Here is a 23,089-nt window from a genome sequence, read left to right on the forward strand (position 1 = left end):
CAGGGAGATGACTCCCCAAAACTCCACAGATACAGGTGTGCCAAGCTTGTAGCATCATAGCCAGGAAGACTTGAGGCTGTAATCGCTGCCAAAGGAGCTTCAACAAAAGATTGAGTAAAGGGTCTGAATACTTATGTAAATGTTATATCATTTAAAAAAAAAATATTTATAAATCTCCACAACAATTCTAAAAACCTGTTTTTGATTTGTCATTGTGGGGTATTTTGTGTAGATTGATGAGGGGGAAAACAATTTAAGTAACAAAATGTGGAAAAAGTCAAGGGGTCTGAATACTTTCCAAATGTACTTCATGACTAGTTTGGTATGGGTACCTCTTACCTGTGTTCTCAGTGCTCCCAGTGGTCCCTGGGTGTTGTGGAGCTTTGCGGTGTCGGTCCAATTCAGTCTGCAGCTGTCTGATGAGGTCATCTTTAGTGTCCAGCTCCAACTCCAGCTCATCTATCAGAGTGTCTCTCTGACGGAGCTCCTCGATCTTCAGCTGCAGCGCAAACTGCAGGTCCCTCAGAGTACCCATAGCCTTGATATGCACACATTCAGAAAACACATAGCAATCACACACACTACGCACACACACAGGAATGGAGAATAAATAATTTATTTCGTGAGTTTTGTGGACAGCTCCAACACATGCAAAATCCTTGATTATTCACTGCGTAATCCCACAAACATAAATACATTGAAATACAATAACGATATGCACATACAGGTTACAATAAAACTGAAATATAGAAACACACATACACCACTTGCTGATACTTTGGGAATGTCAAGTTCATGCAGTTATTAGAAAAATACATTTGAAGGTGTAAAAAGTGTCCTACCTTTGTCCAAGCGTTGGGTGTGTGTGAACAAGAAGCGCGTGCCGACTTCTCCCGTTAACGCTCCATTCACAGTTGTGTGCGGACCTCTCATCTCATCATGTGTCAATTGATTTATAGCTGATGTGAAAATCGAGCAGGATAGGATAATCAAACAGAGACCGCGAAGAATGTGAATTAAAAGGGTAATTTTAAAGGTGTGGAAACTTCAGATGATGGCGCTCTAGTGAAGATTTTAACCGAGCACTGAATGGATAATTTCTACAGTAGGCAATATTGCCGTGCACTTATGCATAAAAGTTTGGATCTTTTTTTTCTTCATAAATGTATGGGCGATTAGTTTACATTAATTAAATAATAGCCTTGACACCATACACATGATCACAGGTTTTGCTTGTGATGTTTCAAGCTGAATACATAGTTCTATGTTTAATAAGATTGATAACACCAGTTATTAATACACGTTATGGTATTTTTTGTGTTGGCAAATCCACTTTCTTATGTATCTGAAAACACAGTAGTGTAGTCATCAATCGTGACGAATCTCCACATCATGTTTTAAATATATATTTGTTGCATTCACGGGGGATCTGCAGTGCGGTTACAAAAACTAGATTTACTTACTAGAATCACCACGGTGGCTGCACCCTGCACTGAAAACAATCACAAACAAGGCACACTGGAATTGTATCCTTTTTACCCAATATAAAACGTCAGTATGATGTTTGTTGACATTAACAACTCTTGATTGTATTCATATTTTGGTAAATTAACATGAAAGTTAGAGGTAAAGCCTCGACAGTTCCGCAGTGCTCTGGACGTCCCGTTCCGATCAACTCGCGAAGGGTCCATCGCGCTCCAGTCCCTCTCCACAGACCGCGAGCCCCGGAAAGGAGGCATCAGCAAGGAGCTCACGGTTTCCGGTAGCACGCTGTCTGTGTGAGTATCTGCTGTATGTGTACTACCACCTAGTGTAATCAATGGTGTAAGAGTATGGAGGTACTACTGTAGGTCATGTGAATCCCTCATCTCTTCTTTCACCATCTGTCTCTTCCATACCTCTCACCATACCCCATAAGGAGGTGGAGGGCAGATGAGGCCCGTATCAAGTGTCTCTCTGTAGGGTCGTTTATGGACCACCTCTTCCTGGTGATGGAAACCATGGAGTTGTTCGGACCACCTGTCCCTCAGTGACCACTCACACACTCAGCAGTCTCTGTTCTACAATGACCTGCAGAGAACCAAGAGGAGCAGTGTTATGCTGAACAGAGAGGTCTCTGGCCAACAGACCCAGCAGAAGCATGCTGTGCACCTCGGTACAGAGCGACATGTCCCACTTTCAATCCTCTGCTATTCAAATTGAAGGAACTGGATTCTCTAACACCAGTGCAACATTTCTATAGTTGTTGTGTTAGAATGTGACTTAGAGCAGTGGGCCCGCAGGCCTAAGACAAAAAAAGACAACTGACACATTCCCATAAAGTAAACATTTATGTTTTACAGTGAAGAGATATGCAACAAAAGATGACAGTTGAAGTAGGAGTTGTGTGAAAATGTTCACGTAGATAGATGACTAAGGATTTTTGCTCATTGGTTGTTGGCATGAATGAGACAAATCATTTCTGTTACTAGAACACACAGCAACGCTAGTGGATGGTGTAGAATAGGAAGGCAAATTTAAGACAGTGGAATGGAAGAGAGGTGATCAGTAGGACCAAAGAGGGGCACAGCCCAGTTAGGGCAGAGGATATAGGTCCAGTCCCAAACCCTCTTTCCCTAGACACTTCTAGATAGCCTCCTGGTAGACCTGAGAAGTAGTGTAAGCAATATGACCAACTACTATTTCACTAGCACCACACTGCTTACACAAATCAGATCATTTTTGATGTATTAGGGGCCTTGCGGGGGCTAGGGTTTAAACTTGAGATAAGCCCATAGTGACTTGAGATAAGCCCATAGTGACTGCTCATCTCATGTCCTCATTCCATAAAATGTATGACCAGTACATTTCTTATTTTGTTATCCATACTACGCAACTATATCCCTGTAGAGGTACAGGGATATAGTTGCGTAGTATGGATAACAAAATAAGAAATGTACTGAACTAACCAGTATAAAAGAACAGAACCAATGTTGCTGTTGGGTCGAGAGAACGTCAGTGCACACCGTCGTATTCTGATTGCACACATTTACCTTCACTGCATCTGGTTAGCTTAGCACCCTCTACACAACTGTTTAAAACAGAAACTTATGAAATACAATTGATTCAAATAGAAAAATGTCAAAGGGTCTAGGGGTTGACAGTTTGGCAACATAAGGACTGCTGAAAGGCAGAAAAACAACACATATACTGTATATATAGATTGATATGACAGATCTGCTGCAGTAATACTTGTCATGAGATGAAAGGCACAGAGCGAGAAGAGTAAGTAAGAGTTGCTCCTAACCAATCCCTCTAATGGTTAAGGTTTGGCCAAGAGTAATCTGATCCTAGATCAGTAGTTAATGACAACTTCTACTTTGATCACAAACAAACAGACCAATAGTCTATACCTTAGTATAAAAGTAAGGATTAAACAATTAAAACGACAAGAACGAAAAGACATGACAACATTAGAAATGATTATAATAGGAGCATCATGATTGTATTTTCCATCTTATTAAAAAGTGATGCTGTGCAAATGGGGGATTCTCCTCTCCTTCCTATCGGTCAGGTCACCACAGGAGACAGTGAGTTAAGAAAAATGTGTTTTCTTTCTTTTCATCTGGAATCTTCTGTAGCTGACTGAGGAAGGGAGGGCGGGGGGGTGCATCTCAATAGCCTAAAGTGGCTTCCTCTCCTTCATCTGCACTGATGTGAGAACACAGGAAGGCTGTGGGGAGATGGCCTTGGCTTCACCTGTCCCAATCTTTCACACCGGTGCAGAGGACAAAAAGGAGACAAGGAGCACTATTGAGATGCACACATGTCCTCCCGGTCCTCTCCTCCATCCAACGTCTGTCCGTCGTTGGTCTCAGCAGGAGCAGCCGTCGCTGGAGGAGGAGGGCCGCTCGTCTCTCAGTTTGATCTGGTCTGGGAAGTCATACGTCTCCACCTCAGACTCCTACAGACAGAGACAGTGTTCAAAAACAGCAAGTAGAGGAATTTAGGAAAAACAATCTTCCTCATTTTGGTGAGACCGATACGATCTGCTGTACTTAGATATACTCACATTGGATGGGTTGATTAGGATTCAAACCTCTAAAAACAGCCTAACACACACTTAAGAGTAGGTACATTTGCAAAGTTTGACTATGATAGGAGTTCCAGAGAGCAGCCTCAGTGAACGGGTGGAGGTGCTCTGCCTACCAGTGTGTAAGGAGGACATGTTTGGACAGGTGTTCTCTGTGGCAATATTGTGTGTGTACACCTGTGTGTGTGTACCTGTTTGAGGGCGTTGCGGGCGATGGTCTGGAATGCTTGGTCTACGTTGATGGCCTCCTTGGCACTGGTCTCAAAGTAGGGGATGTTGTTCTTACTGGCACACCAGGCCTGGGCACGCTTTGTCGTCACCTATACAACAGTAACACACCATGATATCATTAACACTACTGTGTCATACACACTTCCTCATACATGGAACCATCTCTAGCCACAAACATTTGACAAGGTCTGACTCTGTACTGCCTACGCTCCACCACCTGTCTGTTCCGGCTCTCCAATGTACGGACACACACCTACCTGTCTGTTCTCGAGGTCAATCTTGTTGCCTAGCACCACAAAGGGGAAGTTATCTGGGTCTCTGGGGCTGGCCTGGATCAGGAACTCATCCCTCCAACTGTCCAGAGTCTTAAAGGTGTTGGGCGCTGTGACATCATAGACCAGCACACAGCAGTCAGCCCCACGATAGAACGCCACACCCAGAGATTGAAACCGCTCCTGCCCCGCCGTGTCCCAGATCTGTCAGGAGAGATATGTTAATTACTATGTTTTTGGTATTTTAGTACTTTGTTGTATTGTTTTCAATATGCGATTACACTAAGAGGAAGCGAGAGGGTTGGAATGAGGAGGGAAAGAGCGAGGGTGCGAGTGGGGAATGAGAGAGTAAGATAGAATTGCATTGTCTGTTTTCACAGAAATGTGCCTTGCAACATAAGGGGGTGGGGGGAGAGATGCGTACGAGGTGAAAAAGAAAGGATAATAAAACTGTGACTCATTAATCACAGGATGAAATTTGCCCAATCTCTGATTCAAACACACTATGACATATCTGGCAGAGGTAAGCACCCATGACTAGGCTAATAATATAGAACATACACAACCACACAAGACCGACCTGCATGGTGACCAGCCTGTCATCCACCATCACCTCCTTGGTGAGGAAGTCAGCTCCTATAGTGGCCTTGTATTGGTTGCTGAACCTCTTATTTACATACTGGTTCATCAGAGATGTCTTCCCTACCCTGGGGACACAACACAAACACTTAGCTACACATTTAGAACTGTAGCCAGAGAAGGACTTGAACCACTGACCTCCTTGCACAACTACCTGTGCCATAAAGGTCCTAACTTCTTTACAGAGGCTGATGTACATGCACATGTAAGAGTGCTACGGAACAAATACACACTTGTGTGGTAACGTTCAAAATAAGTGTCATCTAGTTGTGTAAACACCATGATCTGGGCCCAGTTTTTCAAGTTTTCGATAGGATTAAATGCATAGAAACAATGAATAGAATGGGAGTCCCTAATGATTAGTCTGTTCTGTTCATTTTATTTCTATGCATTTAATACTTTCTGATAGGGGAGGTCCAGATAACTGAAAAACTGGGCCCTGGTCACTCACCCAGAGTCTCCGAGGATGATCACCTTCAGCAGCACCTTCTTACGGGAGGCCATCCTTCCCTGGAACTAACGTAATTATGCTGAGAAAAGACAGAGGGGACAACAGTCAACTGGCTGGACTTCTAGCTGGCATTATCTATTCTAGGTCATTTACAAGACACAGTAGGCTAGTGGGTTAATTGTGATAACAGACACAGGCTCCAGTGTTACTGACATTGCTAAAGGGAACTTATTTACACATCGTGTGATACAGACTTGCTAGTTAACGAGTTTGCTAGCTAAGAACCTTTAGCAAATTAGCATACCAGCTAGCTAAATATGTAGCAAGCTAACTTGTTGAAACACGACAGTGGACCTAGAGAGAAAGCTTTGGGCATAGTAGAACTCGAATTAAGTAGGACTTACTAAAATGGTAATCTTACCAACTATAGCTTATAACACAACATGTGACATTATCGTTACCAGGCAGCAGGTGCAGCGAATGCTAACCTTTACTACCGACTGGTCACACTAGTGTCGTCTATAGACTGTCGAAGAGCTGTCAAACTGCTAACGTTAACAATATAGTAGTTAACTATATAGGCAAGCGGCACATGCTGTTTGAGACCAACCAAGCACGCCGATAATATGCAACAGGATGTGTAAAACAGATGCATCTAGCTAGCTAAACGTATTAATCGTCGAAATACTAACTAGCTAACTATATGGATGGCACAGAAAACCCAACAAACACAAATGTTGTAGCGAGCTAGCTAAAAGTGCCTATTAAGCAAGCTAACATTAACCAACTAGCTAGCTACAGATTGTGTAAGAAGACAAAATGTCGACCAGTTTTAACATTACCTGTTCAACAATCAAACGGCGATAAAACGGCGCAGGGACAACATGAAAAATGTTGTCCTTATGTCAGTTTTCCGGGATGTATGTCTATTTTTTCAAATGTGAAAGTGAAAATCCTGACCACCTAGCTATCGTTAGCCAGCTTCATAAAACCTTGTCCTATGTTAGCTAGCTTGGTAAGAACATCCGCTTTTTGTTACGCTATTGCTGGCAGTCACGAGGGACGACGCGTCTCCAGGTCAAAACCAATGAACGCCCTTCACATTATATGTCAAATAGCTACAGTATGTATAATGTATGACATTCCATGTTTGGAAGACGATGTCAGTCTGACAATGAACATTACATGGCATTAAGAATATACTATATCTGGTAGGTTTATATAATTGTTGCATTTTTAAAAAACCTTTATTTAACTAGGAAAGTCAGTTAAGAACAAATTCTTATTTACAATGACAGCCTAACCCGGACGACGCTGGGCCAATTGTACGCCGGTCTTCCAGAACTGTAGATGTGAAAAGCAATCAGGTATTTAAAGGAGAAGCTGTCTATTTAACAACCAAACCTATCTTACAGAAGGGTCCAGACACCTTTTTTTGTGATTTCAATTTTTTTGGAGAAACGTACCCCTGAATGACCTAGCCAAAGACAGTACAGTATAGAGTACCACAGTATGAGTCAAAATACCCATAAAAGCTAGCCATCAAACAGGGAAATGGTTCCACTCGTTTTTCCACTATTCAGTTTTTTCCCATAGGGGATTTTAGAAACACTTAAAATAAGGGCTGTGTTTCGTGTGTGCTTAGCCTGGCGTGACGTTTTGATAACCATGTAAACCTCTCGGACAATATATTTGCCCCCCTCAAAATGAAACGCTAATTAGCTGCTAATGTGGCTATCATACAGTACTATTAATACCATGATGATCTGGAAGAGACTGCCGAATCGAGGCAAAGGTAAGAATCTCTAGATTAACTATCTAATGCTAGCTAATGTAGTAATGAATAAATTGGCTACATTTATTTTAAATGTACAATTCTGTGAACTGTCTTGGGCAAGTTTTAAAATTACACAATACCTGTTAGCCTCCGTGGGCGGCAAGGTGGGACACTTGGCGCCAGTGGAATCGCGTGGCGCGAAATACAAATACCTCATAAATGCTATAACTTCAATTTCTCAAACATATGACTATTTTACACCATTTTAAAGACAAGACTCTCGTTAATCTAACCACACTATCCGATTTCAAAAAGGCTTTACAGCGAAAGCAAAACATTAGATTATGTCAGAAGAGTACCCTGCCAAAAATAATCACACAGCCATTTTCAAAGCAAGCCTATGTGTCACAAAAAACAAAACCACAGCTAAATGCAGCACTAACCTTTGATGATCTTCATCAGATGACACTCCTAGGACATTATGTTATACAATACATGCGTGTTTTGTTCAATCAAGTTCATATTTATATCAAAAACCAGCTTTTTACATTAGCATGTGATGTTCAGAACTAGCATACCCACCGCAAACTTCCGGTGAATTTACTTAATTACTCACGATTAACGTTCACAAAATACATAACAATTATTTTAAGAATTATAGATTCAGAACTCCTTTATGCAGTCGCGGTGTCAGATTTTAAAATAGCTTTTCGGCGAAAGCACATTTTGCAATATTCTGAGTAGATAGCCGGGCCATCACGGCTAGCTAATTTGACACCCACCAAGTTTGGCCTTCACCAAACTCAGATTTTCTATAAGAAAAATTGGATTACCTTTGCTGTTCTTCGTCAGAATGCACTCCCAGGACTTCTACTTCAACAACAAATGTTGTTTTGGTTCGAAATAATCCATAGTTATATTGAAATAGCTCCGTTTTGTTCATGCGTTCAGGTAACTATCCGAAGGGTGACACGCGAGCGCATTTCGTGACAAAAAATGTCAAAATATTCCATTACCGTACTTAGAAGCATGTCAAACGCTGTTTAAAATCAATTTATATGCGATTTTTCTCGTAAAATAGCGATAATATTCCAACCGGGCGACGTTGTATTCGTTCAAAGAGAGAAAGAAAAACATGGAGAATTCACATGAACGCGCATCTCCAGTGTCACTGTTCTCAGCCTGACTAGTAACAAAATCTCCTGCTGTTTTTCGCCCAGAGACTGGAGAGACGTCATTCCACTTTCTGGCGCCTTCTGAGAGCCAATGGAAGCCTTAGAAAATGTCACGTTACAGCAGAGATGCTGTATTTTTGATAGAGATGCCCGAGAAGGAGAATAAATTGTTAGACAGGGCACTTCCTGTATGGAATCTTCTCAGGTTTTGGCCTGCCATATGAGTTCTGTTACACTCACAGACACCATTCAAACAGTTTTAGAAACTTTAGAGTGTTTTCTATCCAAATCTACTAATTATATGCACATTGGGTACGTTTTTTATCCGGCCGTGCAAATACTGCCCCCTAGCCCCAACAGGTTGGTGTCAGCTAGAGATGATGTGCAGCATCTTACAGGGATTTGTAGTCTTGCATGATGTCTGCTTTGATGCTAATTAGCATTTTTCGAATCTGAGAGTAAATAGAGCCTGAGAGTGATTTACACGGTTATCAAAATGTCACGCCAGGCTAAGCCTACATGTAACACAGCCCTTATTTTAAGTGTTTCTAAAATCCCCTATAGGTAAAATTAATGGTGGAAAAAAGATTGGAACCATTTCCCTGTTTGACCACTAGCTTTTATGGGTATTATAACACATCAACTGTGGGGCTCTATGAAGATAGGCTAAAACTGCTTCTCCAAAAGAAATCCCCAATTACACTTGTAGGCAATGTCAGTCCATCTCCAAATACTGTAGGTTGCAAATATGTGGCCCAAAAGCATTTTAATGTGATTTCATATTTTAGTTATTGCAAAACCACACACTGGTAAAGAGAAAACGTTACTACCTGTCTCAAATAAACTGGGTGGAAAATACTCAGTTGGGGTTCTACCAATCAAATATGTTCCGTTCTTAAGGTGGGCTGTGTCGTACAACCTGTTGGTTATTTTTTTAATTTTTTTTATTTTATTGAACCTTTATTTAACTAGGCAAGTCAGTTAAGAACAAATTCTTATTTACAATGATGGCCTACCCCGGCCAAACCCGAACGACGCTGGTCCAATTGCGCGCCACCCTATGTGTCGCCCTTATTACTCTGTCTTTCTTGTAATGCCAACATTTAATCCTGCATGTTATATTAATTCCAAAACAATACATGAATTGACTGTTTTTGACTTGATTATCAGTTGGAAAAACAAAACACCTTAACACTTTTTTGTTGTTGCTTACCCTAGTATGAAATAAAATGCCATTCCATACACGATTTTCATGCACTCTTGCCTTGAGCTATTGGAGGTGCCAAATACCGATTATTATCAGGTGGTTAGTTAAGAAGCCAACTGCTTCAAAGACTCAAACAATGATGGACTGGCATACCTGTGTCACATCTGTTTCGAGCACCACATTTTTTTTGGGGGGGGGTTCCTGTTTTACATGTTACATTGGCATTAATACATATCAGTTTGCAAACAATGTAAAGAAAAATAATTGAGTTAATAAAGCCGCATACACACATGGTCTCTTTTTTGCTTTCTTGAGTAAGGCAGCTCCAAAATGCAGGTGTTTCAGCCTTGCTCAGTGCTTTCTGTGGTGGTGGGGCTGCCAGCGGAAAATACAGAGCGTAAGGGTTGGTAATGCTCTCTAGTTGCGCTGTGATTGGCTCAGTGTTCTGTCACTCATTGGAACACTACGTCACCACCAAATCTAAGGGTAGAGATCCAAAATTCAAGCCCCTTGGGTGCTGCCATATAGTTATATTAGAAGGGCCCATCCAACAAGGCTCAAGGTCATTTGCCACAGATAAAATAAAGACAAATGACATTATATCTGCAGTAGCTTTGATTGAAAGATGGCGCTGAAGAATATGGCTGACATTTTACATTCTCCCAACCAATTGTGCTATTTTTAATTTTTTTTGCATTTTGTGTAACTTATTTTTTTTACTTATTGTGTACATAATGTTGCTGCTATCGTCTCTTATGACTGAAAATAACTTCTGGACATCAGAACAGCGATTACTCACTGTGGACTGGAAGAAACTTTTTCCTTTAACGAGTCTGATGAGAAGAATATCCTGCTCTCACTGGAACAGGCCCAGATCCTCGCCTTTTGCGTGAAGAAAAGACGCAGGAAAAGGGGCCGCAGATCGGGCAGCCTTCTGAGAATCTGTAGGTGAGCGAATAAACTCCCACTGCCGTCCGTTCTTCTTGCTAATGTGCAATCATTGGAAAATAAAATTGATGACCAACGATTTAAGATTATTCTACCAACGGGACATTAAAAACTGTAACATCTTATGTTTCACGGAGACGTGGCTGAATGATGATATGGACAATATGGAGCTAGTGGGATTTTCCATGCACCGGCAGAACAGAGACGCTACCTCTGGTAAGACGAGGGGTGGGGCTGTGTGTCTATTTGTCAATAACAGCTGGTGCACGATGTCTAATATTAAAGAAGTCTCAAGGTATTGCTCGCCTGAGGTAGAGTACCTTCTGATAAGCTGTAGACCACACTATCTACCAAGAGAGTTTTCATCTATATTATTCGTAGCCGTCTATTTACCACCACAGAACGAAGCTGGCACCTAAGACTGCTCTCAACAAACTCTATAAGGCAATAAGCAAAGAAGAAAATGCTCACCCAGAAGTGGTGCTCCTACATGCCGGGTACTTTAATGCAGGCAAAATTAAATCAGTTTTACCACATTTTTACCAGCATGTCACATGTGCAACCAGAGGAAAAAAAATCCTAGACCACCTTTACTCCACACAGAGAGATGCATACAAAGCTCTCCACCGCCCTCCGTTTGGCAAATCTGACCATAATTCAATCCTCCTGATTCCTGCTTACAAGCAAAAACTAAAGCAGGAAGTACCAGTGACTCGCTCAATACGGAAGTGGTCAGATGATGCGGATGCTACACTACAGGACTGTTTTGCTAGCACAGACTGGAAAATGTTCTGGGATTCTAGAAGCCATGGATTACAGGCAACATCCGCATCGAGCTAGAGCTGCCGCTTTCAAGGAGCTGGAGACTAATCCGGACGCTTATAAGAAATCCCGCTATGCCCTCAGACGAACCATCAAGCAAGCAAAGTGTCAATACAGGATTAAGATTGAATCCTACTACACTGGCTCTGACGCTCGTTGGATGTGGCAGGGCTTGAAAACTATTACGGACTACAAAGGGAAACCCAGATGCGAGCTGCCCAGTGACACAAGCCTACCAGACGAGCTAAATGCCTTTTATGCTCGCTTTGAGGCAAGCAACACTGAAGAACGTATGAGAGCACCAGATGTTCTGGATGACTGTGTGATAACACTCTCGGTAGCCGATGTGAACAAACCCTTATTAAACAGGTCAACATTCACAAAGCCGCTGGGCCAGACAGATTACCAGGACGTGTACTCAAAGGATGCGTGGACCAACTGTCAAGTGTCTTCACTGACATTTTCAACCTCTCCCTGACCGAGTCTGTAATACCTACATGTTTCAAGCAGACCACCATAGTCCCTGTGCCTAAGGAAGTGAAGTTAACCTGCCTAAATGATTACCGCCCGTGGCACTCACGTCGGTAGCCATGAAGTGCTTTGAAAGGCTGGTCATGGCTCAGATCAACAGCATCCTCCCGGACATCACTAAGCTAAGGACACTGGGACATAACACCTCCCCCTGCAACTGGATCCTGGTCTTCCTGATGGGCCGACCACAGGTGGTAAGAGTAGGCAACAACACATGTGCAACGCTGATCCTTTACACTGGGGCCCCTCAGGGGTGTGTACTTAGTCCCCTCCTGTATTCCCTGTTCACCCACGACTGCATGGCCAAACACGACTCCAACACCATCATTAAGTTTGCTGACGACACAACAGTGGTAGGCCTTATCACCGACAATGATGAGACGGCCTATAGGGAGGCGGTTAAAGAACTGGCAGTGTGGTGCCAGGACAACAACCTCTCCCTCCATGTGAGCAAGACAAAGGAGCTGATCACGGACTACAGGAAGAGGCGGGCCGAACAGGCCCCCATTAACATCGACGGGGCTGTAGTGGAGCGGATCGAGAATTTCAAGTTCCTTGGTGTCCACATCACCAACAAACTATCATGGTCCAAACATACTGTGAAGAGGGTACAACAAAACCTTTTACCCCTCAGGAGACCGAAAAGATATGTCATGGGTCCCCAGATCCTCAAAAGGTTCTACAGCTGCACCATCAAGAGCATCCTCACTGGTTGCATCACCGCCTAGTATGGCAACTGCTCAGCATCTGACCATAAGGCACTACATAGGGTAGTGCGAACGGCCCAGTACATCACTGGGGCCAAGCTTCCTGCCATCCAGGACCTATATAATAGGCGGTGTCATAGGAAAGCCCATAAAATTGTCAGAGACTCCAGTCACGCAAGTTATAGACTGTTTGCTCTGCTACTGCACGGCGCCAAGTCTAGGACCAAAAGGCTCCTCAACAGCTTCTACCCCCAAGCCATAAGACTGCTGAACAATTAATAAAATCGCCACCGGACAATTTACACTGCTGCAACTTGCTGTTTATTATCTATGCATTGTCACTTCACCCCCACCTACATGTACTAATTACCTCAACTAACCTGTACCCCCGCACACTGACTCGGTACCGGTGCAACCTGTATATAGCCTCGTTATTCTTATTGTGTTACTTTTTATTATTACTTTTTATTTTAGTCTACTTGGTAAATATTTTCTTAACTCCTCTTGAACTGCGCTGTTGGTTAAGGGCTTGGAAGTAAGCATTTCACGGTAAAGTCTACACTGGTTGTATTTGGCGCATGTGACAAAGTTTTATTTGATTGGACAGATCAGACTTTCAAAATCTTAACTAGCAGTCATCATCATGAATCAAGTCGACAATCTACAGGCAAATCCTTGTCATATGAAGAGAAATAATGAAGATAAATTATAGATAAAATTTAGCGGTTCTCATCGGACATTGGACATAAACATTACACAACAAGCAGGAAATTGAAAATTCAACATTGAGTGGTTTGGAAGAAATCAGTGGCTAACTGCAAGCATTGCAAAGCAATCACTAGCCTGCTATTCAGTGGTTTGGGTGTGTGGTCCAAAGTCTGGGTTTAAGGGTCTCTTTTCCAAGCTTAAAATGATAAACATTCAACATTGGCCATGTAGTCAATCCAGCATGATTTCTGCCGCGGTCAAAACAACTTAACTCGGAACTGGGAAATATGACATCAGTGAGTTCAAGACAACTGGGAACTCGGGGGGAAAAAATGAGCTCCAAATGGGAAAGTATGTTTTGAACGGTCATCAATCTCGGAATTGTAAATCGGAACTCCGAACTGAAGATCACTGACGTCATCATGATTCCCAGTTGTCTTGAAAGCACCATAAATGCAGAGAATGCCAGACTTTGATGACATAGTTTGATGTCAAAATTCGTCACCTTCCTGTTCAAGTGAGCACAGCACAACAAGGTGAGTCCAAAAATGTATTGTATGCTGCTGCATAAATGATGTAATATGTCAGTGAGATATGTATATTGTAGCTAAGAAAGTAATACTAAGTGTATGTTGTGTAGTAAACTGTTAGTAGCCCATGTGCCTCACCCTAATAATTTGGTATATTTCCCCCTCTTAATTTTGCCTACTGTTCTAACTTGGTGGCGCACAGCTCTGACTTGGTAGCCTATAACCTGTTTTAGTTAAATGTAATCATCAAATATTGTAAGAGCTTTCATTGACTACTTATATGCCCACTTTTTTTATCCTACTGTTCTGACTTGGTGTACAGGGAGAACACTGTAAGAACGGCCCATGTTCTAAATTCTGTCGCTGTCCATTATAAAAGTGCTGAACAAATAGTTATATTGACTACGTTTGTCCTAACTCGCTCATTAATAAAATTATGAAATTGCCTCTTATCCGCTTGTCATAGTTTGTACATCTCAATTGTCAGTAGAAACCAAATTTGTTTAAGCAAGTCTGCCATATCAGCTATGTTTTTTTTAAAGGCAGTAAATGAGGCTGAATTAACTGTTTCGCTGCCAGACAAGGCTCAGCTGATAGCCAGGTGTAGCATTGGCAGTTGGGACTGCTGTTGGGACTCTGCTGTTGGGACAGCTTTATGTAGGCCCTAACAGTTTGTGGGCACCATTTGTCACTGTTATAGTGCAATTAATGTATTGTTTACAGTGGTGTAAAGTACTTAAATAAAAATACTTTAAAGTACTACTTAATTCGTTTTTTGGGGTATCTGTACTTTACTTTACTATTTATATTTTTGACAACTTTTTACTTTTACTTCACTACATTCCTAAAGAAAAGAATGTACTTTTTACTCCGTACATTTCTCCTGACACCCAAAAGTACTTGTTACATTTTGAATGGCTAGCAGGACAGGAAAATTGTCAAATTCATACACTTATCAAGAGAACATCGCTGGTCATCTCTATTGCCTCTGATCTGGCAAACTCAATGTTGGTTGACTTTGTTGGTGACTTTTATATTTACTTTAGTAATTTTCTATGAGGGTATCTTTACTTTTACTCAAGTATGACATTTGGGTACTTTTTCCATCACTGCTCCCCATCCCGCTTTTACATCAGCACAAATATTTTTTTCTGAATTAGCCCATATGTAATGCATATACAGTGATTTGCATTGTGGCCAATGGAATGGGTGGAGTAAAAGGCCAACAACACTCCGTATTATTCAGAGCCCCATGAAATGACACCATATATATATATATATATATATTCTACAGACCCTGAAATAGTGTTATTCTCCTCACGTGAAAAGGTGGTGTTAACATGTTGCAGTATCAATGTTTCTACATATGAAAAATAAATCTATCAACACATCTCCTGTGCTACACTTGCAACACGGTCCCTGGATCATTGCTACTCTCCCTTGCGGTATGGCTACAAAGCCCTCCCCCGAACTCCCTTCGGCAAATCAGATCAGTAGCAGGGTCTGTTCCTCCCTCCCTCCCTCCCTCCCAGTACCAGTAGAATGTAGCAGGGTCTGTTCCTCCCTCCCTCTCAGTACCAGTACAGTGTAGCAGGGTCTGTTCCTCCCTCCCTCTCAGTACCAGTACAGTGTAGCAGGGTCTGTTCCTCCCAGTACCAGTAGAGTGTAGCAGGGTCTGTTCCTCCCTCCCTCCCAGTACCAGTAGAGTATAGCAGGGTTTGTTCCTCCCTCCCTCCCAGTACCAGTAGAGTGTAGCAGGGTCTGTTCCTCCCTCCCTCCCAGTACCAGTAGAGTGTAGCAGGGTCCGTTCCTCCCTCCCTCCCAGTACCAGTAGAGTGTAGCAGGGTCTGTTCCTCCCTCCCAGTACCAGTAGAGTGTAGCAGGGTCTGTTCCTCCCAGTACCAGTAGAGTGTAGCAGGGTCTGTTCCTCCCTCCCTCCCAGTACCAGTAGAGTGTAGCAGGGTCCGTTCCTCCCTCCCTCTCAGTACCAGTAGAGTGTAGCAGGGTCTGTACCTCCCTCCCTGCCTTTACCAGTAGAGTGTAGCAGGGTCTATTCCTCCCTCCCTCCCAGTACCAGTAGAGTGTAGCAGGGTCTGTTCCTCCCTCCCTCCCAGTACCAGTAGAGTGTAGCAGGGTCTGTACCTCCCTCCCTGCCTTTACCAGTAGAGTGTAGCAGGGTCTGTTCCTCCCCTCCCCTCCCAGTACCAGTAGAGTGTAGCAGGGTCTGTTCCTCCCTCCATCCCTGTACCAGTAGAGTGTAGCAGGGTCTGTTCCTCCCTCCCTCCCTGTACCAGTAGAGTGTAGCAGGGTCTGTTCCTCCCTCCCTCTCAGTACCAGTAGAGTGTAGCAAGGTCTGTTCCTCCCTCCCTCTCAGTACCAGTAGAGTGTAGCAGGGTCTGTTCCTCCCTCCCTCCCTCCCAGTACCAGTAGAGTGTAGCAGGGTCTGTTCCTCCCTCCCTCCCAGTACCAGTAGAGTGTAGCAGGGTCTGTTCCTCCCTCCCTCTCAGTACCAGTAGAGTGTAGCAGGGTCTGTACCTCCCTCCCAGTACCAGTAGACTGTAGCAGGGTCTGTTCCTCCCAGTACCAGTAGAGTGTAGCAGGGTCTGTACCTCCCTCCCTGCCTTTACCAGTAGAGTGTAGCAGGGTCTGTTCCTCCCTCCCTCCCAGTACCAGTAGAGTGTAGCAGGGTCTGTTCCTCCCTCCCTCCCTCCCAGTACCAGTAGAGTGTAGCAGGGTCTGTTCCTCCCTCCCTCCCAGTACCAGTAGAGTGTAGCAGGGTCTGTTCCTCCCTCCCTCCCTGTACCAGTAGAGTGTAGCAGGGTCTGTTCCTCCCTCCCTCCCTGTACCAGTAGAGTGTAGCAGGGTCTGTTCCTCCCTCCCTCTCAGTACCAGTAGAGTGTAGCAGGGTCTGTTCCTCCCTCCCTCTCAGTACCAGTAGAGTGTAGCAGGGTCTGTTCCTCCCTCCCTCTCAGTACCAGTAGAGTGTAGCAGGGTCTGTTCCTCCCTCCCTCCCAGTACCAGTAGAGTGTAGCAGGGTCTGTTCCTCCCTCCCAGTACCAGTAGAGTGTAGCAGGGTCTGTTCCTCCCTCCCTCCCTCCCTCCCAGTACCAGTAGAATGTAGCAGGGTCTGTTCCTCCCTCCCTCTCAGTACCAGTACAGTGTACCAGGGTCTGTTCCTCCCTCCCTCTCAGTACCAGTACAGTGTAGCAGGGTCTGTTCCTCCCAGTACCAGTAGAGTGTAGCAGGGTCTGTTCCTCCCTCCCTCCCTCCCAGTACCAGTAGAGTGTAGCAGGGTCTGTTCCTCCCTCCCTCTCAGTACAAGTACAGTGTAGCAGGGTCTGTTCCTCCCAGTACCAGTAGAGTGTAGCAGGGTCTGTTCCTCCCTCCCTCCCTCCCAGTACCAGTAGAGTGTAGCAGGGTCTGTTCCTCCCTCCATCCCAGTACCAGTAGAGTGTAGCAGGGTCCGTTCCTCCCTCCCTCCCTCCCTCCCAGTACCAGTAGAGTGTAGCAGGGTCCGTTCCTCCCTCCCTCCCAGTACCAGTAGAGTGTAGCAGGGTCTGTTCCTCCCTCCCTCCCTCCCTCCCAGTACCAGTAGAATGTAGCAGGGTCTGTTCCTCCCTCCCTCTCAGTACCAGTACAGTGTAGCAGGGTCTGTTCCTCCCTCCCTCTCAGTACCAGTACAGTGTAGCAGGGTCTGTTCCTCCCAGTACCAGTAGAGTGTAGCAGGGTCTGTTCCTCCCTCCCTCCCAGTACCAGTAGAGTATAGCAGGGTCTGTTCCTCCCTCCCTCCCAGTACCAGTAGAGTGTAGCAGGGTCTGTTCCTCCCTCCCTCCCAGTACCAGTAGAGTGTAGCAGGGTCCGTTCCTCCCTCCCTCCCAGTACCAGTAGAGTGTAGCAGGGTCTGTTCCTCCCTCCCAGTACCAGTAGAGTGTAGCAGGGTCTGTTCCTCCCAGTACCAGTAGAGTGTAGCAGGGTCTGTTCCTCCCTCCCTCCCAGTACCAGTAGAGTGTAGCAGGGTCCGTTCCTCCCTCCCTCTCAGTACCAGTAGAGTGTAGCAGGGTCTGTACCTCCCTCCCTGCCTTTACCAGTAGAGTGTAGCAGGGTCTATTCCTCCCTCCCTCCCAGTACCAGTAGAGTGTAGCAGGGTCTGTTCCTCCCTCCCTCCCAGTACCAGTAGAGTGTAGCAGGGTCTGTACCTCCCTCCCTGCCTTTACCAGTAGAGTGTAGCAGGGTCTGTTCCTCCCTCCCTCCCAGTACCAGTAGAGTGTAGCAGGGTCTGTTCCTCCCTCCATCCCTGTACCAGTAGAGTGTAGCAGGGTCTGTTCCTCCCTCCCTCCCTGTACCAGTAGAGTGTAGCAGGGTCTGTTCCTCCCTCCCTCTCAGTACCAGTAGAGTGTAGCAGGGTCTGTTCCTCCCTCCCTCTCAGTACCAGTAGAGTGTAGCAGGGTCTGTTCCTCCCTCCCTCCCTCCCTCCCAGTACCAGTAGAGTGTAGCAGGGTCTGTTCCTCCCTCCCTCCCAGTACCAGTAGAGTGTAGCAGGGTCCGTTCCTCCCTCCCTCTCAGTACCAGTAGAGTGTAGCAGGGTCTGTACCTCCCTCCCAGTACCAGTAGAGTGTAGCAGGGTCTGTTCCTCCCAGTACCAGTAGAGTGTAGCAGGGTCTGTACCTCCCTCCCTGCCTTTACCAGTAGAGTGTAGCAGGGTCTGTTCCTCCCTCCCTCCCAGTACCAGTAGAGTGTAGCAGGGTCTGTTCCTCCCTCCCTCCCTCCCAGTACCAGTAGAGTGTAGCAGGGTCTGTTCCTCCCTCCCTCCCAGTACCAGTAGAGTGTAGCAGGGTCTGTTCCTCCCTCCCTCCCTGTACCAGTAGAGTGTAGCAGGGTCTGTTCCTCCCTCCCTCCCTGTACCAGTAGAGTGTAGCAGGGTCTGTTCCTCCCTCCCTCTCAGTACCAGTAGAGTGTAGCAGGGTCTGTTCCTCCCTCCCTCTCAGTACCAGTAGAGTGTAGCAGGGTCTATTCCTCCCTCTCAGTACCAGTAGAGTGTAGCAGGGTCTGTTCCTCCCTCCCTCCCAGTACCAGTAGAGTGTAGCAGGGTCTGTTCCTCCCTCCCTCCCAGTACCAGTAGAGTGTAGCAGGGTCTGTTCCTCCCTCCCTCCCTCCCTCCCTCCCAGTACCAGTAGAATGTAGCAGGGTCTGTTCCTCCCTCCCTCTCAGTACCAGGACAGTGTACCAGGGTCTGTTCCTCCCTCCCTCTCAGTACCAGTACAGTGTAGCAGGGTCTGTTCCTCCCAGTACCAGTAGAGTGTAGCAGGGTCTGTTCCTCCCTCCCTCCCTCCCAGTACCAGTAGAGTGTAGCAGGGTCTGTTCCTCCCTCCCTCTCAGTACAAGTACAGTGTAGCAGGGTCTGTTCCTCCCAGTACCAGTAGAGTGTAGCAGGGTCTGTTCCTCCCTCCCTCCCTCCCAGTACCAGTAGAGTGTAGCAGGGTCTGTTCCTCCCTCCATCCCAGTACCAGTAGAGTGTAGCAGGGTCCGTTCCTCCCTCCCTCCCTCCCTCCCAGTACCAGTAGAGTGTAGCAGGGTCCGTTCCTCCCTCCCTCCCAGTAGAGTGTAGCAGGGTCTGTTCCTCCCTCCCTCCCTCCCAGTACCAGTAGAATGTAGCAGGGTCTGTTCCTCCCTCCCTCTCAGTACCAGTACAGTGTAGCAGGGTCTGTTCCTCCCTCCCTCTCAGTACCAGTACAGTGTAGCAGGGTCTGTTCCTCCCAGTACCAGTAGAGTGTAGCAGGGTCTGTTCCTCCCTCCCTCCCAGTACCAGTAGAGTATAGCAGGGTCTGTTCCTCCCTCCCTCCCAGTACCAGTAGAGTGTAGCAGGGTCCGTTCCTCCCTCCCTCCCAGTAGAGTGTAGCAGGGTCCGTTCCTCACTCCCTCCCAGTACCAGTAGAGTGTAGCAGGGTCTGTTCCTCCCTCCCAGTACCAGTAGAGTGTAGCAGGGTCTGTTCCTCCCAGTACCAGTAGAGTGTAGCAGGGTCTGTTCCTCCCAGTACCAGTAGAGTGTAGCAGGGTCCGTTCCTCCCTCCCTCCCAGTACCAGTAGAGTGTAGCAGGGTCCGTTCCTCCCTCCCTCCCAGTACCATTAGAGTGTAGCAGGGTCTGTTCCTCCCTCCCTCCCAGTACCAGTAGAGTGTAGCAGGGTCTGTTCCTCCCTCCCTCCCAGTACCATTAGAGTGTAGCAGGGTCTGTTCCTCCCTCCCTCCCAGTACCATTAGAGTGTAGCAGGGTCTGTTCCTCCCTCCCAGTACCAGTAGAGTGTAGCAGGGTCCGTTCCTCCCTCCCTCCCAGTACCAGTAGAGTGTAGCAGGGTCTGTTCCTCCCTCCCTCCCAGTACCATTAGAGTGTAGCAGGGTCTGTTCCTCCCTCTCAGTACCAGTAGAGTGTAGCAGGGTCTGTTCCTCCCTCCCTTTACCAGTAGAGTGTAGCAGGGTCTGTTCCTCCCTCCCTCCCAGTAGAGTGTAGCAGGGTCTGTTCCTCCCTCCCTCTCAGTACCAGTACAGTGTAGCAGGGTCTGTTCCTCCCTCCCTCTCAGTACCAGTACAGTGTAGCAGGGTCTGTTCCTCCCAGTACCAGTAGAGTATAGCAGGGTCTGTTCCTCCCTCCCTCCCAGTACCAGTAGAGTGTAGCAGGGTCTGTTCCTCCCTCCCTCCCAGTACCAGTAGAGTGTAGCAGGGTCCGTTCCTCCCTCCCTCCCAGTACCAGTAGAGTGTAGCAGGGTCCGTTCCTCCCTCCCTCCCAGTAGAGTGTAGCAGGGTCTGTTCCTCCCTCCCAGTACCAGTAGAGTGTAGCAGGGTCTGTTCCTCCCAGTACCAGTAGAGTGTAGCAGGGTCTGTTCCTCCCTCCCTCCCAGTACCAGTAGAGTGTAGCAGGGTCCGTTCCTCCCTCCCTCTCAGTACCAGTAGAGTGTAGCAGGGTCTGTACCTCCCTCCCTGCCTTTACCAGTAGAGTGTAGCAGGGTCTGTTCCTCCCTCCCTCCCAGTACCAGTAGAGTGTAGCAGGGTCTGTTCCTCCCTCCCTCCCTCCCTCCCAGTACCAGTAGAGTGTAGCAGGGTCTGTTCCTCCCTCCCTCCCAGTACCAGTAGAGTGTAGCAGGGTCTGTTCCTCCCTCCCTCCCTGTACCAGTAGAGTGTAGCAGGGTCTGTTCCTCCCTCCCTCCCTGTACCAGTAGAGTGTAGCAGGGTCTGTTCCTCCCTCCCTCTCAGTACCAGTAGAGTGTAGCAGGGTCTGTTCCTCCCTCCCTCTCAGTACCAGTAGAGTGTAGCAGGGTCTGTTCCTCCCTCTCAGAACCAGTAGAGTGTAGCAGGGTCTGTTCCTCCCTCCCAGTACCAGTAGAGTGTAGCAGGGTCTGTTCCTCCCTCCCTCCCAGTACCAGTAGAATGTAGCAGGGTCTGTTCCTCCCTCCCCCTCAGTACCAGTAGAGTGTAGCAGGGTCTGTTCCTCCCTCCCTCCCAGTACCAGTAGAATGTAGCAGGGTCTGTTCCTCCCTCCCTCTCAGTACCAGTACAGTGTAGCAGGGTCTGTTCCTCCCTCCCTCTCAGTACCAGTACAGTGTAGCAGGGTCTGTTCCTCCCAGTACCAGTAGAGTGTAGCAGGGTCTGTTCCTCCCTCCCTCTCAGTACCAGTAGAGTGTAGCAGGGTCTGTTCCTCCCTCCCTCTCAGTACCAGTAGAGTGCAGCAGGGTCTGTTCCTCCCTCTCAGAACCAGTAGAGTGTAGCAGGGTCTGTTCCTCCCTCCCTCCCTCCCAGTACCAGTAGAGTGTAGCAGGGTCTGTTCCTCCCTCCCTCCCAGTACCAGTAGAGTGTAGCAGGGTCTGTTCCTCCCTCCCAGTACCAGTAGAGTGTAGCAGGGTCTGTTCCTCCCTCCCTCCCTCCCTCCCTCCCTCCCAGTACCAGTAGAATGTAGCAGGGTCTGTTCCTCCCTCCCTCTCAGTACCAGTACAGTGTAGCAGGGTCTGTTCCTCCCTCCCTCTCAGTACCAGTACAGTGTAGCAGGGTCTGTTCCTCCCAGTACCAGTAGAGTGTAGCAGGGTCTGTTCCTCCCTCCCTCCCTCCCTCCCAGTACCAGTAGAGTGTAGCAGGGTCTGTTCCTCCCTCCCTCCCAGTACCAGTAGAGTGTAGCAGGGTCTGTTCCTCCCTCCCTCTCAGTACCAGTACAGTGTAGCAGGGTCTGTTCCTCCCAGTACCAGTAGAGTGTAGCAGGGTCTGTTCCTCCCTCCCTCCCTCCCAGTACCAGTAGAGTGTAGCAGGGTCTGTTCCTCCCTCCATCCCAGTACCAGTAGAGTGTAGCAGGGTCCGTTCCTCCCTCCCTCCCTCCCTCCCTCCCAGTAGAGTGTAGCAGGGTCCGTTCCTCCCTCCCTCCCAGTACCAGTAGAGTGTAGCAGGGTCTGTTCCTCCCTCCCAGTACCAGTAGAGTGTAGCAGGGTCTGTTTCCCTCCCAGTACCAGTAGAGTGTAGCAGGGTCCGTTCCTCCCTCCCTCCCAGTACCAGTAGAGTGTAGCAGGGTCCGTTCCTCCCTCCCTCCCTCCCAGTACCAGTAGAGTGTAGCAGGGTCTGTTCCTCCCTCCCTCTCAGTACCAGTAGAGTGTAGCAGGGTCTGTTCCTCCCTCCCTCTCAGTACCAGTACAGTGTAGCAGGGTCTGTTCCCTCCCTCCCAGTACCAGTAGAGTGTAGCAGGGTCTGTTCCTCCCTCCCTCACAGTACCAGTAGAGTGTAGCAGGGTCTGTTCCTCCCTCCCTCCCAGTACCAGTAGAGTGTAGCAGGGTCTGTTCCTCCCTCCCTCCCAGTACCAGTAGAGTGTAGCAGGGTCCGTTCCTCCCTCCCTCCCAGTACCAGTAGAGTGTAGCAGGGTCTGTTCCTCCCTCCCAGTACCAGTAGAGTGTAGCAGGGTCTGTTCCTCCCTCCCTCCCTCCCAGTACCAGTAGAATGTAGCAGGGTCTGTTCCTCCCTCCCTCTCAGTACCAGTACAGTGTAGCAGGGTCT

The 23,089-nt window shown here is 46.9% G+C and overlaps 2 protein-coding genes and 2 long non-coding RNA genes across 4 annotated transcripts in view; 1 reads left to right on the plus strand and 3 right to left on the minus strand.

Annotated features, from left to right (window-relative positions):
• Nucleotides 1-233: 233 nt before the first annotated feature.
• LOC106567947 (uncharacterized) lies at nucleotides 234-1,706 on the minus strand. The gene is made up of 3 exons (XR_006758347.1): nucleotides 1,464-1,706; nucleotides 843-959; nucleotides 234-538 (listed from the first exon to the last, which is right to left on the minus strand). It is a non-coding gene; the product is annotated as an uncharacterized lncRNA (long non-coding RNA).
• LOC123726078 (uncharacterized) lies at nucleotides 1,502-2,831 on the plus strand. Its single transcript, XR_006758348.1, has 2 exons — nucleotides 1,502-1,778; nucleotides 1,919-2,831. It is a non-coding gene; the product is annotated as an uncharacterized lncRNA (long non-coding RNA).
• On the minus strand, nucleotides 2,312-6,753 carry LOC106567937 (ras-related protein rab7). Its single transcript, XM_014137854.2, has 6 exons — nucleotides 6,508-6,753; nucleotides 5,666-5,744; nucleotides 5,156-5,282; nucleotides 4,561-4,779; nucleotides 4,264-4,392; nucleotides 2,312-3,943 (listed from the first exon to the last, which is right to left on the minus strand). The coding sequence occupies exons 2-6, from the start codon at nucleotides 5,716-5,718 to the stop codon at nucleotides 3,854-3,856; spliced, it is 618 nt and encodes a 205-aa protein (XP_013993329.1). The 5' UTR covers nucleotides 5,719-5,744; nucleotides 6,508-6,753; the 3' UTR covers nucleotides 2,312-3,853.
• The window catches only part of LOC106568282 (WD repeat domain phosphoinositide-interacting protein 4-like), a 91,928-nt gene continuing 74,578 nt past the window's right edge, over nucleotides 5,740-23,089 (minus strand). Inside the window, exon 9 of the mRNA XM_045702165.1 lies at nucleotides 5,740-5,744. Within this exon, the coding sequence (XP_045558121.1) occupies nucleotides 5,740-5,744 (5 nt within the window). The remainder of the gene's footprint in view (nucleotides 5,745-23,089) is intronic.

The sequence above is a fragment of the Salmo salar genome, chromosome ssa01 (genome assembly GCF_905237065.1).
Source record: "Salmo salar chromosome ssa01, Ssal_v3.1, whole genome shotgun sequence".
NCBI lineage: Eukaryota > Metazoa > Chordata > Actinopteri > Salmoniformes > Salmonidae > Salmo > Salmo salar.